A 14,563-nucleotide genomic window follows, 5' to 3' on the forward strand; every position below is an offset into this window, starting at 1 on the left:
GACACCTTTGGCGCCGGTCCCTAGCTTTCTAGTGCAAATGACGGCAGCAATACCTACTAAGTACGTGTAGTACTAGCTGAGTCTGACAAGCGATGAAGCAATAGTCGACGTGTTGGGGAAGAGGCTTGAGCCCGAAACCGCTTTTACTAAGGCCGGGCCGTGGACGTGCGCCCCATTTTCATGTTGGGGCATACGATTTTATGAAGCTGCCGAGCATGCACAGCGAAGATGCTTGCACCTCCTGGCGATGTGCCGCGCCTGACATATGTTAGCAGCAGCAGCCAGTGGCCCAGTGCGAGTGCCAGCCACGGAACAGCAAATAACCTTGCAGATTAGGTGTACAGTAGTTGGTAGTCGACGAACGCGGACAGGGCTCAGCTCGGTACGTTTCAGGCTTCCAGCAAGATGAGATAGGGCCAAGGAAACGAAAGGGCGACCGCCTATCAATCGGAATGCTCAGCTTCACATGCAGTCCATGCCCCGAAGGAGAAAAAAACAGTGCTTCGTAAGCCGAGGGGAGGAAGGGTGCTGGAAGGGTGCAAAAGGGTCTCGTGATCCCCACCGGCAGGAAACAGCAATTTGCTGTCATTGGACATAATTTTAGGACTTCTCCAAGTATCCGGGTACGGCCCTGGCATCATCAATGGATCTCGCGGATCATCATCCATGATCCAAAGTAACATGGCAACGATGGTAGCTACATAACTCGTGCGCCTCCCCCTACTGCAGCGACCTGGCCTAAGCCGTACCCAGTAAGGGGCCCCGAGCACCTGAGCGCCGAGTTTCCAGAACGTCGATGATTCGACTTCGCCCTGCGCGCGCTAGGCCAACCGTCGTTAATGAGTCGGTCGGTGGATAGCATGGGGAAGGTTGGTCCTCCACGGCTTTTCCTTACTCGAACAGGAGGCTCATCTCGGACACTTTAAGATGAAGCTGGTGACATGCCTGCACGGTTAGCCTCCTCCCTCCATAATACCTACATGTACAATGCAACATATCCACCGCGACGGTCTGTTGAATAAACAATCAACCCATTTCACCCTTTTCCCGCCGGCCCAGCAATCGACAATACCCTTTCAGACCTAATCCTAGTGCCGGTGCTCTGTCTTACCTGTCAAAGGGATCGACAATCCCATCTAACCCCAATACATACTGCAGCTTTCTTTGTGTGAATATCTCAGCTGTCCCCGGGCTCCGTGACTGCAAACCAACCCTCTACGGCCAGGACCAGACACACCCACGGCATCCCCTCTCCCTCCGCCACAACGACGACGAATCTCGAGCGTCCATGGTAGCGAACCCCCGTGCCACATTTCGATTTATCCCCCGTAAGATTGCTGCGACACATGGACCACAGCGATCCTGCAACCTCGCAATTACATGGAGACCTCTTATGAGCCGGGCGGTCCTCACGACGAGTACCAAACCTCTTTTGAGGGTCAAGGTATGATAGCGATACCATGGCTCTAGATTTAGCCCGTTCCATGAGCCTGCGCCAGCGCGCCGTCAGGAACCATATGGCCTGCAAACGTCTAACACTACCCGAATATCTAGGCCATGGCGTCGTAGACACCGACCACGACTCCTCCGACGACCACGCCTCGAGGGAGCAATCGCCGGACCTCGAGATATCACCGGCGACGAGCCCGAAGCCGAGCTTCGCCCCCAGCGGCCAGGCGAAACCGATACGGAGGTTCAAGAATAGGATACCCAGCCCTCTGAATTTGGACATACCGAAGTTGGACAAATTTCAGCATGCGTACACGGTAAGGAAAAAGGATCTCCTTCTCGCGAGATGCGTTCGTCGCGACTGAGACAAGTTGGATTGTAGAAAGCAGTGAAAACCACGGTGGACGGTCATGGCAGCCGCAAATTCCTCGAGCAACTTCAGTGGATCATCAACTCGTCGCAACTCCTCGATACGCACACGCTACCAGCCTTCGCCTCGACGCCTCTCCCGGTCGATATACCCGTGCCCGACGCGCGCGAAGGCAGTCGACCATGGTCATCGGAAGGCGCCATCGTGGCAGCGTCGCTAGGTATAGGGACGGCCTCTCTCGTTCGTTGGTTCTACATTGGGGGCGTCTTCACCTTCACACTCACGCGGCTGGTGGTGGCGGTGGTTTCTCTGTGCTCGGTGGTTTTTGGCTTCAGTGTGTACATGCGCCGGCAGTGGCTCAAGTACATCCATGTGCAGACGCTATCTCAGGTCAAATTGTTCATCCAGAACTCGGCCGAGCTGGATAGTATGGCTGGGGCAGCAATAGGCTTCATCACCGAGGTCGAACTTATTGCGCGTGGCTACCGTCTGTAAGTTGCACTTTCGATATAATCTTCATTTGGAGTCCGCCAGTCTAACCTAGGATACAGGTCACTACCTCTCCCCCTATCAGCCGGATAGAGGGCAATGGGCAGAGCGTCAAGAGCGTCAAAATCAGGCGGGAACTGAATGCTCAGATGCTCAAGATAATGAATCGATACTTCACGACAGCTCGCGCCATCAGGGAATTCAGCAACCAAGAGCTCCTGCGTTTCCACGAGCAAGGAAAACAATGCGACCCCGAAAGCATAGGCGCTGCTCTTGATGACTTCAGGAATACAAACCCCGGCGTTTCTCAATTTACCAGCAAGCTCAAGGAGTCATATGTCACTGTTCAAGGACTCCGCAAGATGTTTCTGCTCAGTCTGTTCTGCCTCGAGCCGCAAGATGCGAGCAGCGATTATCTGCGCTTCACCACGGCATTGGAAGGTCTCCGGCTCTGCAACGACGTCACGGAGAGTGCCACTGCGCAAATCCAGAGAGCGCTGATGGCCGAAGAGAGTAAGTTGTAATACCAGTGGTATCATACACCAGAGCCGAGCTAATATGTAGCAGCATTCAACCTCAAGAGTCCGGGTATGCCCCTTAGCCCAGACCGCGAGAAATGGAAGCATCAAGTGAGGAAGATCGGATTACTGAACAATAGTATCCGAGGTCTTCAAGCAAAAATGGTGCTCTTGGCCGAGGAATCCAACAAAGTCATCGATGACGAACATGGCGACATGTCACATCTTGGATCCACGTTCATGAGCCAGTACGAAATGATCGGAAAGGATCTGAAGGCTCTGATGGAAGCATGGGAGACTGGGAAGGCAGCAGTGGCTTCGGCTATCAACCGAAATGAGAAGAAACGAGTTTCGTCTACCAGCATGCTGTCTCCGGTAACTTCCGTGAGCGAACTCGCCTCGGTCTCGGAGGAGAGTGATGGCCCGGATGCAGCCCTCAGGAGACTCAATGGCGACCACTCGCCGCCGACAGAGCCTGGTAGCCCGGCCAACTTTACGACCGATCCTGTGGAATATGAGGCGATAGCGGAAACTGCCACTAAGCCGAGAAGCACAATGACCCGCGAGGAAAGGATAAAGTCGATGCAAGAGGAACGGGCATCCAAGATTCTGGCTCGAGAGAAGGCGATGGAGAGCGGGTGGTTCATGGGCGAACTCAAGAGCGTCTTGCAACATCGCGGCGAGGAGACCCTGAGTGCCGGCAACAACCGCAACAGCAAACGGAGGAGTATTGGTGCATCGGGGACAGGGGATGGTACGAGGCCATTGACCTTGTCCGCCATTTTACCTTCGCAAGGCTAGCATCGCCTCTCCCGCTTGTGACACCGTGAGAGGGGGGTTGGTTCGTCTTCCTTGTGACTTTTTTCATGACCACACATTAATTACGCCCTGAGCTGTTTCGGGGCGTATGAAACGCATTATGACCTGTGATTTTTATACGGGCTGCATCAAGGAGTTGGATTAGACAGCAGACTGTTGCAAGCCTCGGACGACGACGGCGGACTTGTTTTTCATTTTTTTCCCCCTCACATCTTTTTTCTCTCTTACTCGACGAGTTCTGGCGCTGGTAGGGGCATTTTGGGCAAGCAAGGTATATGCATACGCTCTGGGTCGAACAAAAAATAACTAACTCATCCGATCGTTTAAATTTTATTATGTCGAATTTTGTATATAGTTCCCATGCAACAGTACCTACATACTTATAGCCAGCCATTACATACTCAGATAGACTATAATGTTTCAGAAGCATGAATAATACAAAAACAAACAATACTGAGGAGTCTTGAGATGGTTGATGGGGAAGGGCCGTTTGTTAGGTCTTATATAAGAAAGAACCTAGGTGATTTACTCACTCTTTGGCTCTCGGTCAGGTTGCTGAGAGATGCTTTCAGCAGGCTTAGATGCAGTATGCAGCCAGGAACTCGGGGTATTTATCATGTAATAAGTAGTAGCGTACGTACTGCATGCACGCCTAGATATGGATATGGACATACATAGGTGGCCTAAAGGAAGCGCGGGTGCTTTACGCGAAAAGGAAAGCTAGGGCAATCGAGCGCGTCTGGGCCAGGCAGTGCATTAAGCCTCTAACGCGTAAAAAGCCCACTTGGGACGCGTCGGGCCCCAACAATCCCACCCACCTCTGGGAAATATCGTCTGCCTGCTACTCGCTTTCCAGACCGAAAGCTGAAGCTGCCACAACCAACAACCTCAACCACCCAATCTCAACCGCTTCTTGATACCCATCTACTTCACTGTTCCACTCACCCTGCAACATCCATTGCAAGGCCTCTTTATTTCTCTTTCTAGAATACGTCACATCACCGCCATCATGTTGGAAGCCAGACTCGAGCAGGCTATGCTGCTGAAGAAGGTGGTCGACGCCATCAAGGACCTGGTGCAGGACTGTAACTTCGACTGCAATGACTCTGGCATTGCGCTGCAGGCCATGGACAACTCCCATGTCGCCCTCGTCTCCATGATGTTCAAGGCCGACGCCTTCAGCCCCTACCGATGCGACCGCAACATCGCTCTCGGTGTCAACCTGGTCTCGCTGACCAAGGTTCTGCGCGCCGCCCAGAACGACGATGTCCTGACCCTCAAGGCCGAGGATGCCCCCGACTCCCTCAACCTGCTCCTCGAGAGCGTCGAGGCCGACCGCATCAGCGAGTACGACCTGAAGCTCATGGACATTGACCAGGAGCATCTCGGTATCCCCGAGACCGAGTACGCGGCAACCATCCAGATGCCCAGTGCCGAGTTCAAGCGTATCTGCACAGATCTGATGGCTATGTCCGAGTCCGGTAAGCAAGCGTTTCTAACCGCACCTCCTGGCTACGCCCCGGCAACGCCACGACTATGCTTGGTTCATATATACTGATGCGCAAATCTTGACAGTAACAATCGAGGCAAACAAGGATGGCATCAAGTTCGCGGCAAACGGTGATATTGGCAACGGTTCCGTAACACTTCGATCGCACAGCAACGTCGACAAGCCCGCCCAGAATGTCGACATTGAGCTGACCGAGCCCGTCACCCTTACCTTCTCCCTGAAGTACCTGGTCAACTTCTGCAAGGCCCAGCCCCTTTCCGAACGGGTCCGAATCTCCCTCTCTAGCGAGGTTCCTCTGTTGGTGGAGTACTTGTTGAGCAACGACAAGAACAGCGGTCACCTGCGATTCTACCTGGCGCCCAAGGTATGCCACTTCAATCTTATAGCCTATAGTGCTGTGCTATATACAGTTTTGCTAACCATCTCGCTAGATTGGCGACGAGGAGTAAAGAAAAAGAAAGAAAAAAAAGCGCGTTCCAGAGTTAGTGACGAGGATCATGAGATAATACCATTTGGTTGGCAACAAGGCGTAGGTTAGACTGTTGAACCCATGCTGCCAATGCAGTCTAATATGAAGAGCATTGGTTGGCATACGAGCTATGGATTCAAATTTTGGGAGTTTTTGTGTGCCTCATGGGATTGACCAGGTGTCTTCACTACCTACCTTAGCTACCCCAACACCCGGCATGCCCAGGTCTACTTACCGGCAGGATGGGTGGTCGAAACCTGGCGGTTGGGTCGCAGAGATGATGCAGGGGAAGCGCACATACGACTGGGGCTCGAGGCTGTCTTGGGACATAGATAATGCACCTCGATGCCGAATAATGCCAACCCAATTCCACCCACCGCAGCCTTACAATGAATGCACAGCGCATATGAAGACTTGACACACTATGCTGAGTACGATGTTATTCCGAACTGGGTTTTATCTCTGTCTGTCGCAAATGCGTTCGCGTCGGCTACGAGATACAAAATACTGTCTACAGTTGCGTATCGTAACATTAACCCTCCTCTTCCAGATGTTAGTAATGCGGGGCATTTGCATGGCGGGGTATGCGAAAAGTCACCCGGAGCCATAGGGAATTTTCGAGTCATCGTCCATGCTCTGGGCTGATAACGGTTTAAAACGGCCTTGTCTGGTAATATTTCCATCTGTAATTCTTGCTTGAGACAAAAGTAAAGAGCATTCCAAGCCTCTCAAATACGAGAACCCACCGTGAAGCCTAAAGGAACAGCTGCAGGCTACGACCAAGGCTACCCAAACGTTACGTCAGACAGTATACACTGGTAAAAAGGCGGCCGCATCAAGGGCAATTTGAAGAATGATTTCGGAACCGCCGGTGCCGGAGACGAGTGTTCTGGCTGTCGCAAGTCATGTAGGGAAACAGTTCGTCCACTCACAAACGTCGCGGAGTCGTAGCTAACCTCGTCGCGAAGGTTGTCTCGGGGTAAGTCCCTCCTCCATGCTATCATGACTGCTGCTGCCACTAGCCTCGCGCGTAGCCGCTGCTGACGGGATCTATCTGCACAGTAACGTTGGAAACAAGATCGCCGTCTTCGTCCTGCAATCGCTGGGCTGTGACGTTGCGGCCTTGAACACGGTACAATTCAGTGAGCGCGCCCACCGTCCTCGCACCCCCTTATACTACAAACATACATGTCTCCTTAGCTCCCTGGCTAACCGCGTCTCGCGCCGAAAGGCAACCATACCGGATACAGACAATGGAAGGGCACCCGGGTCACGGCGGAGGAGATCACGGAGCTGTGGGACGGCTTGAAACAATCGAACCTCGACCGGTTCGACATGATGCTGTCCGGATATGTGCCCGGCGCCGCCGCCGTGGAAGCTGTGGGTAACATCGCCAAGGAGCTAAAGAAGAAGTCGCAGGCAAAGCCGGGGAGCTTCTTCTGGGTGCTCGATCCTGTTATGGGTGACAACGGAAAGCTATATGTGGCGGATGATGTGGTGCCGGCATACCGGGGCCTGGTTCACCATGCAGATCTGATATTGCCCAACCAATTCGAGGCCGAGTACGTCGCCGTCGCATTTCCATCGCTGTTGATGTTACTAACATGCGCCAAACTAGGTTGCTCTCTGAAGTCAAGATTACCGATTTTGCCTCGCTCCGTACAGCCGTCGAGACCCTGCACTCCAGATACAACCTACCGCATATCGTCATCACATCCGTATCGCTACCCCTGGATTCTCACAAGGCCTCGCCGGACGGCTCGTCTCCTTCGCGCACCATGTCCGTCGTCGGCTCCACACGCACATCGACTGGCAAGTCGCGCCTGTTCAGCATCACCTTCCCCGTCTTCGACGCCTACTTTAGCGGCACAGGCGACATGTTTGCGGCGCTCATGGTGGTCCGGATGCGCGAGGCCGTCGCCTCGTCCTGCTTGAAGGATAAAGCCAGCTGGCTCAGCGAGGATGACGTGGACGCGCTGGAGCTTCCCTCGCTAAGGCCGCGGAGAAGGTGCTGGCGAGCATGCACGAGGTACTGAGTCGCACATGCGAGGCCATGCAGGCCGAGTTGAGCGCGGAGGGGCCGTCAAAGGAGGAACTGAACGAGGAGGAACGTGCCAAGAAAGCTCATCTGTTAAAGTCTAGAGCGGCGGAGCTGAGGTTGGCTAGAAATTGGGGGTGCCTACGGGGTCCTACCATTGAATATCGTGCGGTGAAATTGGAATAGACTTAGAGGTCCAAAGGAAAGGCATGTGTATCATTGCATCAGCACTGGACCGGCTTGCCAGAAGGCAAAGGGACTAGACCAAGACTACGGCGGGTTAGACACTGCATTGCATTCATGGATAGTTGGGTGTATTTTCTTTTTGCATTTACTTTGGCAATTGTTAGCTCTTTATGATTTATTGACCACTTCCTATATGACAATGCGGACTTTAGTCATCATCGCTGTCTAAACCTCTATCCTCGGTCTCGAGGTTCCATGTTCGGGCTATCGACCCTTTTTAACAGAGAAATTTCGGCGCTCTGTACGCCTCACATGGTCTTCTAGCATAGTATTTCCATCCATTGTCGTTACACTTCGCCTCGGGAGCCGGAGCGATTGCTCAGCTCGACCGACAACATGGCTCTAAGCCCCTGGTGAAAGGAAGCGAATCCGCTTCACTTTCAACTCCTTTCCCAAGAGCCAGTAGGGGCTGTCTACTAAGTCCTTCTTATTGTACGTGCGTCCGGGTCCCTGCTTTCGGGGTTCCGGAAGCCAACGAGAGGAAACGAAAGCAGCAAGGGCTGGCTCTTAGTTGGCGCCCGTGCTGCCGAAGCCGCCGGCTCCGCGGACGCTCTCCTCGAGCTCGGCGACCTCGACGACCTCGGGGGTGTAGATGCGCTCGATGACGAGCTGGGCGACGCGGTCGCCCTCGGCGACGGCGAAGTCGGCGTCGGCGTGGTTGAAGAGCAGGACCTTGACCTGGCCGCGGTAGTCGGCGTCAATGACGCCGGCGCCCGTGTCGATGAAGTTCTTGGCGGCGAGGCCGCTGCGGGGGCGATGCGACCGTCTGGGTTGGGTTGCGTGGGTTAGTAAGAGGCATCGAGGGGCAAAGGGGAATGGGGAAAGAGATGAAAGGGGGGATGGGTAAGGGGGAGCGTACAGGTACCGGCAGGCACGGCGATGGAGATGTCAGTGTCGACAAGGGCCTTGCCGCGCGCGGGGATCGTCGTCGCCTTGGCGGCGTACAGGTCGTAGCCGGCGGCGAAGGCGCTGCCGCGGGTGGGCAGCTTGGCCTTGTCCGAGAGCTTCTTGATCAGCAGGGGCGGCTCCTGGGCGAGGGTGGGCACGGCGGTGCCATTGTTGCTGGTCTCGGGGGCGGCGGCAGCGGCAGCGGCGGACGACATGGTGGCGGCGATGCTCTTGTCGTCGGCGGTGGTGCTGGCGTCGGTGGTCTTGACTCGCTTCGCGGGAGGGGAGGTGGGTGGTGAGGTTGCGCTGGGGACGGTGCTCATGTTCCTGCTTGTCTTGGGTGGCTGGACTCGGTGGTTGCTTTTGCTTAGACTGGAGTATATGGAGGGCGAGGGCGAGGGCGAGGACACGGGGAGGGTAAAGAATGGGATTGGGATAGTAGAGGGTACTACTGCTACAGTGTGGGCTGGAGGGGCAGCAACGATCTGGGTTAAGGCGGTCAACACAGATTGTTGCTTTCGCGCGAGGAGACGCGTCAGGACGCGGGGCATCTTCCGGCAGTCAATTGAGTCTCAAAGCCGCGTCAATTGGGAATAATTTTACTCATTCGTTCAGCTATATGGTCTCCAAGCTAAACATAAGTCTTTCCTCGCTAATATGCCACTTCGTCTAGCATACAATCGTGCTTTTCCACCGTTGCCCCCCCCAGACACGTCGACGCCAAGCCTGGCAGCTTTAAGTGGTTTTCCAGATTTACAGCTTGGGCCCAAGACCCCTGCTATTTGCCCCACCCGCATCTGCGATAAGATAAGACTAAAAAAGTTCAATGCAATAGAATACTCCATCCCGTCTTGTACAGTTTGAGAAGCAGGTCAACGACGGACTGTTGCCCAAACTCCAAAACACCGGATTCGAGATGGCCGGGTCTCAGCTGAAGAGGCTTAAAGCCTCATTGCATAAGGAGGGCCTGATTGGCCCTCAAAAGTCCAAGAAGGACAAGAAGCGCGATTCTAAGTCCGGTGTCAAACGCATGGACAAGAGGGCTGCACTGGAAGGCATCCGAGAACAGTTCAACCCCTTCGTACGTTTCCCTTGGCAATACAACAGTTCCCTCGGCTAATAGGCAAACAGGACCTCAAGCACAACGTCAGGGGACCCAAGTTCGATGTGACGAGTAACCGGCCAACAAACAAAGCAATCCATGGCCGCCCGATGGAAGCCAAGACTGCAAGCGAAGAGAGGCGCCGGCAGACGTTGACGGTCGACGAACAGCGAAAGAACAAGGTTGGAGGAATTGTCGATCGTCGTTTCGGAGAGAACGACCCGACGCTGGCCCCCGAGGAGCGCATGCTCGAGCGTTTCGCGCGGGAGACTCAGTCGCGCCACAAGAAGAGCTCCTTGTTCGATCTGGAAGACGACGAACCCGGCTTCGATCTTACACACGGAGGTAAAGCGCTGTCGCTGGACGGTCCCGCTTTGGTGGACGACTTCCAAGAGGACATGGAAGGCCTTTCCGACGAGGACGAAGATAATGAGGGGCGGAGAGCCTACCTTAAGCGGAAGGCGCTTACAGAGGGCGAAGACGTCGATGTCGACGATGCCCCGCCGGAGAGGAAGAAGACGAAGCAGGAGATCTACAGCGAGATTATGGCCAAGTCGAAAGCTCACAAGGCCGCCCGACAAGAGGCTAAAGAGGAGGACGAGGATATTCGAGAGGAACTCAACAAGGAGCTTAACAACATAAAAGACCTCTTGTTCAGGACCAAGGATCCCCGAAACAATGAGCCGCTCGACAAGGCCGCCGAAGACGCTGAGCGAATGAAGATGGAAAAGGAGTACGACTTACGGGTGAGGCAGATGCTTCAGGACCGAAGGGCGCAACCGACAGAGCGAACCAAGACGGATGAGGAGCAGGCCGCTGAAGCTTCTGAGAGGTTGCAAAAGCTTGAGGAGAAGCGACAAAAGCGCATGCGGGGCGAGCAAGAGAGCGAGAGCGAGAATGAGAAGGATAAGGATACGGAAGAGGCAGAGCCCACTGCCGATTTTATGGAAGAGGACGAAGAGGATGAATTCGGTCTCGGCGCTGGCATTGCTGAGAAGTCGAAAAAGTCGAAGATTCGACCTACAGCAACGGAATTGGGCTTCGATGACGAAGACGACTTCTTCATTGAAGACGACATCGTAGCCAGCGGCTCTGAGCTTTCACTCGAGGAAGAAGAGGATGAGAACGAACCCGATGAGGACGACGAGGACGACGATGAGTTCACCAAGGGCCTGCTTGGCGAGACTGAGCAGAAAGATCCAGCGTTCAGCATGAGCTCAAATACGGGTTCTGAGCACGATCCGGAAGGAGTACCATTCTCGTTTGCGTCCTGCCCAGAAACCCATCAGGAGTTCCTGGATGCCATCAAGAATGTACCGGTCGAGAAGCTGCATGTCGTGATTGTGAGGATCCGTACGATCTTCCACGCGCAACTGGACTCCCAGAACAAGGCAAAGCTTGGCAAGTTCACTCTGGCCTTGATCCATCACTTACCATACTTGGCTTCCCAGCCGAAACTGCCGCCTTTCAGTGTCTTTGAGCAGCTTATACGGCACATCCACTCCTTAGCGAAGACATATCCGATCGAGGTTGCTTGCGAGTTCAGGTCTCATCTTGAGGACTTCGCAAAGACGAGGCCGCTCGACCCTAACTTGGGCGACCTCATCATCTTCACGGCTATTGGCACAGTATTCCCCCCTCGGACCACTTTCATCAAGTGGTAACGCCTGCGCAGCTCGAGATTGCACGATTCCTGGGGCAGAAAATACCAAAGCAGCTATCAGACCTTGCCAAAGGCGTTTACCTGTCAATCTTGATCCTCCAATACCAGCAGGTCAGCAAGAGGTACATGCCCGAGCTCATCAACTTCAACCTCAACACACTCCTAGCGTTGGCACCTCAATCTAGGAAAAACGTCCCATTCCCTGTTCACGAATTACCTGGTGGCCTTCGTGTGAACAATGCCCAGGCAACAGAGATTCGTAAACTGAACTGCTACGACTGTGTGGAAAGCGAACGGTCGGCCAAGGAACAAAACGCCTTCAAGATCGCCATCATTGATTCAACAGTCAAGGTGCTTGAAGCCGCAGCAATGCTGTGGGCGGACAAGACATCTTTCTTGGAGACTTTTGAGCCGTTCAAGCAAATCCTTGAGCATTTGGCGTCGAAGTCATGCCGGACGCATTTCCCCGAGGCCTTGAGAGTCCGCATGCGTAAAGTGCAAACAAAGATGGACCAGATGCTCAAGCTTGCCCAGATCCAACGGAAACCTCTTGAGCTACATCACCATCGCCCCTTGGCGATCAAGAGCAGCATGCCCAAGTTCGAGGACACCTTTGACCCCAGCAAGCACTACGATCCCGACCGCGAGCGAGCCGAGGCGGCCAAGCTCCGCGCCGAGTTCAAGAACGAGCGCAAGGGCGCGATGCGCGAGCTCCGGAAGGATGCCAACTTCATGGCCCGAGAGAAGCTGCGGGTCAAGAAGGCCAAGGACGAGGCGTACGAGAAGAAGTACAAGAGGCTCGTGGCGGAGATCCAGGGCGAGGAGGGCCGGGAGTCCAACGCGTATGCGCGCGAAAAGGAGGCCCGCAAGAAGGCGGCCAAGAGGAACAAATAGGTTACTTGAATTATGTATGATTGCTAGGAAGGCCCTGGCCAATATATATCACCGTGGCGTTCAGGTGCTACGTATTTTCTTCTGTGCCCAGAACCGCTTCATCTTATTTGCTTCCAATATCATGTTGTCTTCTTGTTTGCGAATAGGCCTAATGATGACAAGCTCGTGGGGTAAAGAGCAAGCACCAGCTTCTTTGATCTTCTCGTGCATGTACATACCTCATACTTACACATGTCCCCCTGAGCGATGAGAACTTGATTGGATTCGATATACAGTACCCGTACTGCGATCTGTGTATTGGAGAGTCTTGGAAATTCCAGCCCTTCAGCATCCCATGTAATTTATCCGGCTGATAGATGGTAGAGCCTAGGCTGTCCGTTTATATTTAAGATATGACATGCAGGCGGTATGCATCTAGGATGCATGTAAAGAAAGGCAATAGCAAACAGAATGCTTCAAGCACGGCGATTGTCCAAAAGCCAATACTCACGTGATAGGATGTTCACGATATTCAGAAATTCGTGTGGCCTTTAATGTGCGCTTTATTCGAACAGCCTTATCTCCAGCCATGGTCATGGGCTGCATCGACGACGAGTATATCTCCAGAAATCATTGTTCCCTCCTCTCAGGGCCAAAAGGAACCGCCTTACGTCAGGCCAAGATCAAAACAAGCGACTGTCATAGCGCCGCAGCTTTCTTCTCCTTATGAATCGACCGTGAAGACTCCGTCTCGGTGGTGAAAAACATTGGTCTGCCCCAACAGCAATGCATGACAATCGGCGAGCACTACAATAGTACAATACGCGTTATACGCTCACATCTCCTTTGAGCACGTCCTTGTGGTTCTGTACCAACTTCCTCCCCTCTTTCCTTGACCACTACCTCTCCAAGTCTGTACAGCGGGCGTGCCGAATAATCCGCGAAGTCCTACGGTATTCTATTCCCCAACAACACTCCTGTTACATGCCGCCACTGTCCTATCTATGAGCCTTCACGCGCTTCCCTACAGAAGCTACGGCTCATCTCAATCCTCACCAGGTACCCCATACCGGTTCTTTGCCAGCCTGCTGTTGCCCAGATCGCGGCAACACTACTGCTACACCTGAGTAAACATTCTGGTGCTCAAGGGGCTCACGTCGTCTGTGGTATCAAGGTAAGTTGGTTTCTTGAATATTAGCAATCCCCCGAATCTTTGCCTCCTCCCCATTACATCATCATTCATATGTCGGTGAGTTATTGCTTGGAGGCTTCGTCTCAACGAGATGTAAGCCTTCGCCTTGACCAATCAAGAGACGAACGTGCCTCACACATTCCCTGGAGCGCCGCTTCCCCTATGCTTTCACCCATGAAGGTAGGCAGCGACACAGGCAGTTCAAGGTGAATATTCGCGTTGATTTTCTGGAGTCCTTATAGGAAGCCGACCGAGTTGAGCTGTTCATTGCCGTCAAGCACGTTACTGGCTCTTGCATTTACCTGAAGCTCGTATCGTGTTTGTCCCGGTGGGACCTGCCTCTTTCTATTCACCGCCGACGCGCCTGCATTTTCATTATTCGTATTGCTAAGGTGGCCTATAAAGCATCCACAGAAATGAATGTGAAGCTGATCTTTTCTTCAGCACAGGTACAAACCAATCTTCACCGTCTTACATCCACCTACCCGACGCGCACATTCTATTGGTGGTTTACAGTCCACTACCAACTAACGAAGCTTCCCTGGCAAGCGACATCTCACTCATTCTGCCTTTGGATGATTCACAGCTTCGGGCCAGCTGCCAGCCATGTCGGTCTTTACTGGCACGGCGTCGGTCGCGCCCAATCCCAATGCCCTTCGGACAATGAGAAGGTACTTCCCAGAGTGGACAGAGCAAAACCTCAGAGTCCCACAAGAGGTTCCTCATCGCGGATCTTCGCAAGCAGAGTCAACCAGCGTAAGCGGAAATCGTCACGGATACCAAGAATTCCTGCTTTCAAGCAATTGGGTTCTTCGCCCTGATGGTCTTCGAGAGTTCTTCTCCGAATTCACCAAACGTTCCCTGGTAAGTTGCCGCCCACGCCAGGGGGCCTTCAACAATATATTTGAGACCCCCGTTGCTGTACTGACTGCAGGTG

The 14,563-nt window shown here is 53.6% G+C and overlaps 4 protein-coding genes across 4 annotated transcripts; all 4 read left to right on the plus strand.

The window, feature by feature from the left end:
* Positions 1–1,380: 1,380 nt before the first annotated feature.
* PG986_008128 (uncharacterized protein) lies at positions 1,381–3,627 on the plus strand (the record flags this gene model as incomplete). Its single annotated transcript, XM_066844350.1, has 5 exons — positions 1,381–1,444; positions 1,555–1,766; positions 1,832–2,310; positions 2,394–2,821; positions 2,876–3,627. The coding sequence occupies 5 exons, from the start codon at positions 1,381–1,383 to the stop codon at positions 3,625–3,627; spliced, it is 1,935 nt and encodes a 644-aa protein (XP_066700462.1).
* A 1,027-nt stretch (positions 3,628–4,654) lies between these two features.
* On the plus strand, positions 4,655–5,604 carry PG986_008129 (proliferating cell nuclear antigen; the record flags this gene model as incomplete). Its single annotated transcript, XM_066844351.1, has 3 exons — positions 4,655–5,126; positions 5,221–5,519; positions 5,587–5,604. 3 exons carry the CDS (start codon positions 4,655–4,657, stop codon positions 5,602–5,604), a joined length of 789 nt encoding a protein of 262 aa, XP_066700463.1.
* Positions 5,605–6,477: 873 nt separating this feature from the next.
* PG986_008130 (pyridoxal kinase) lies at positions 6,478–7,660 on the plus strand (the record flags this gene model as incomplete). The annotated part of the gene is made up of 4 exons (XM_066844352.1): positions 6,478–6,571; positions 6,647–6,766; positions 6,856–7,186; positions 7,243–7,660. The coding sequence occupies 4 exons, from the start codon at positions 6,478–6,480 to the stop codon at positions 7,658–7,660; spliced, it is 963 nt and encodes a 320-aa protein (XP_066700464.1).
* Positions 7,661–9,712: 2,052 nt separating this feature from the next.
* PG986_008131 (Nop14-like protein) lies at positions 9,713–12,455 on the plus strand (the record flags this gene model as incomplete). Its single annotated transcript, XM_066844353.1, has 3 exons — positions 9,713–9,877; positions 9,928–11,526; positions 11,574–12,455. 3 exons carry the CDS (start codon positions 9,713–9,715, stop codon positions 12,453–12,455), a joined length of 2,646 nt encoding a protein of 881 aa, XP_066700465.1.
* Between the last annotated feature and the right edge of the window lie 2,108 nt (positions 12,456–14,563).

This window comes from Apiospora aurea, assembly GCF_038362705.1.
Source record: "Apiospora aurea strain CBS 24483 chromosome Unknown utg000005l_segment0_segment0, whole genome shotgun sequence".
NCBI classification, from domain to species: Eukaryota; Fungi; Ascomycota; class Sordariomycetes; order Amphisphaeriales; family Apiosporaceae; genus Apiospora; species Apiospora aurea.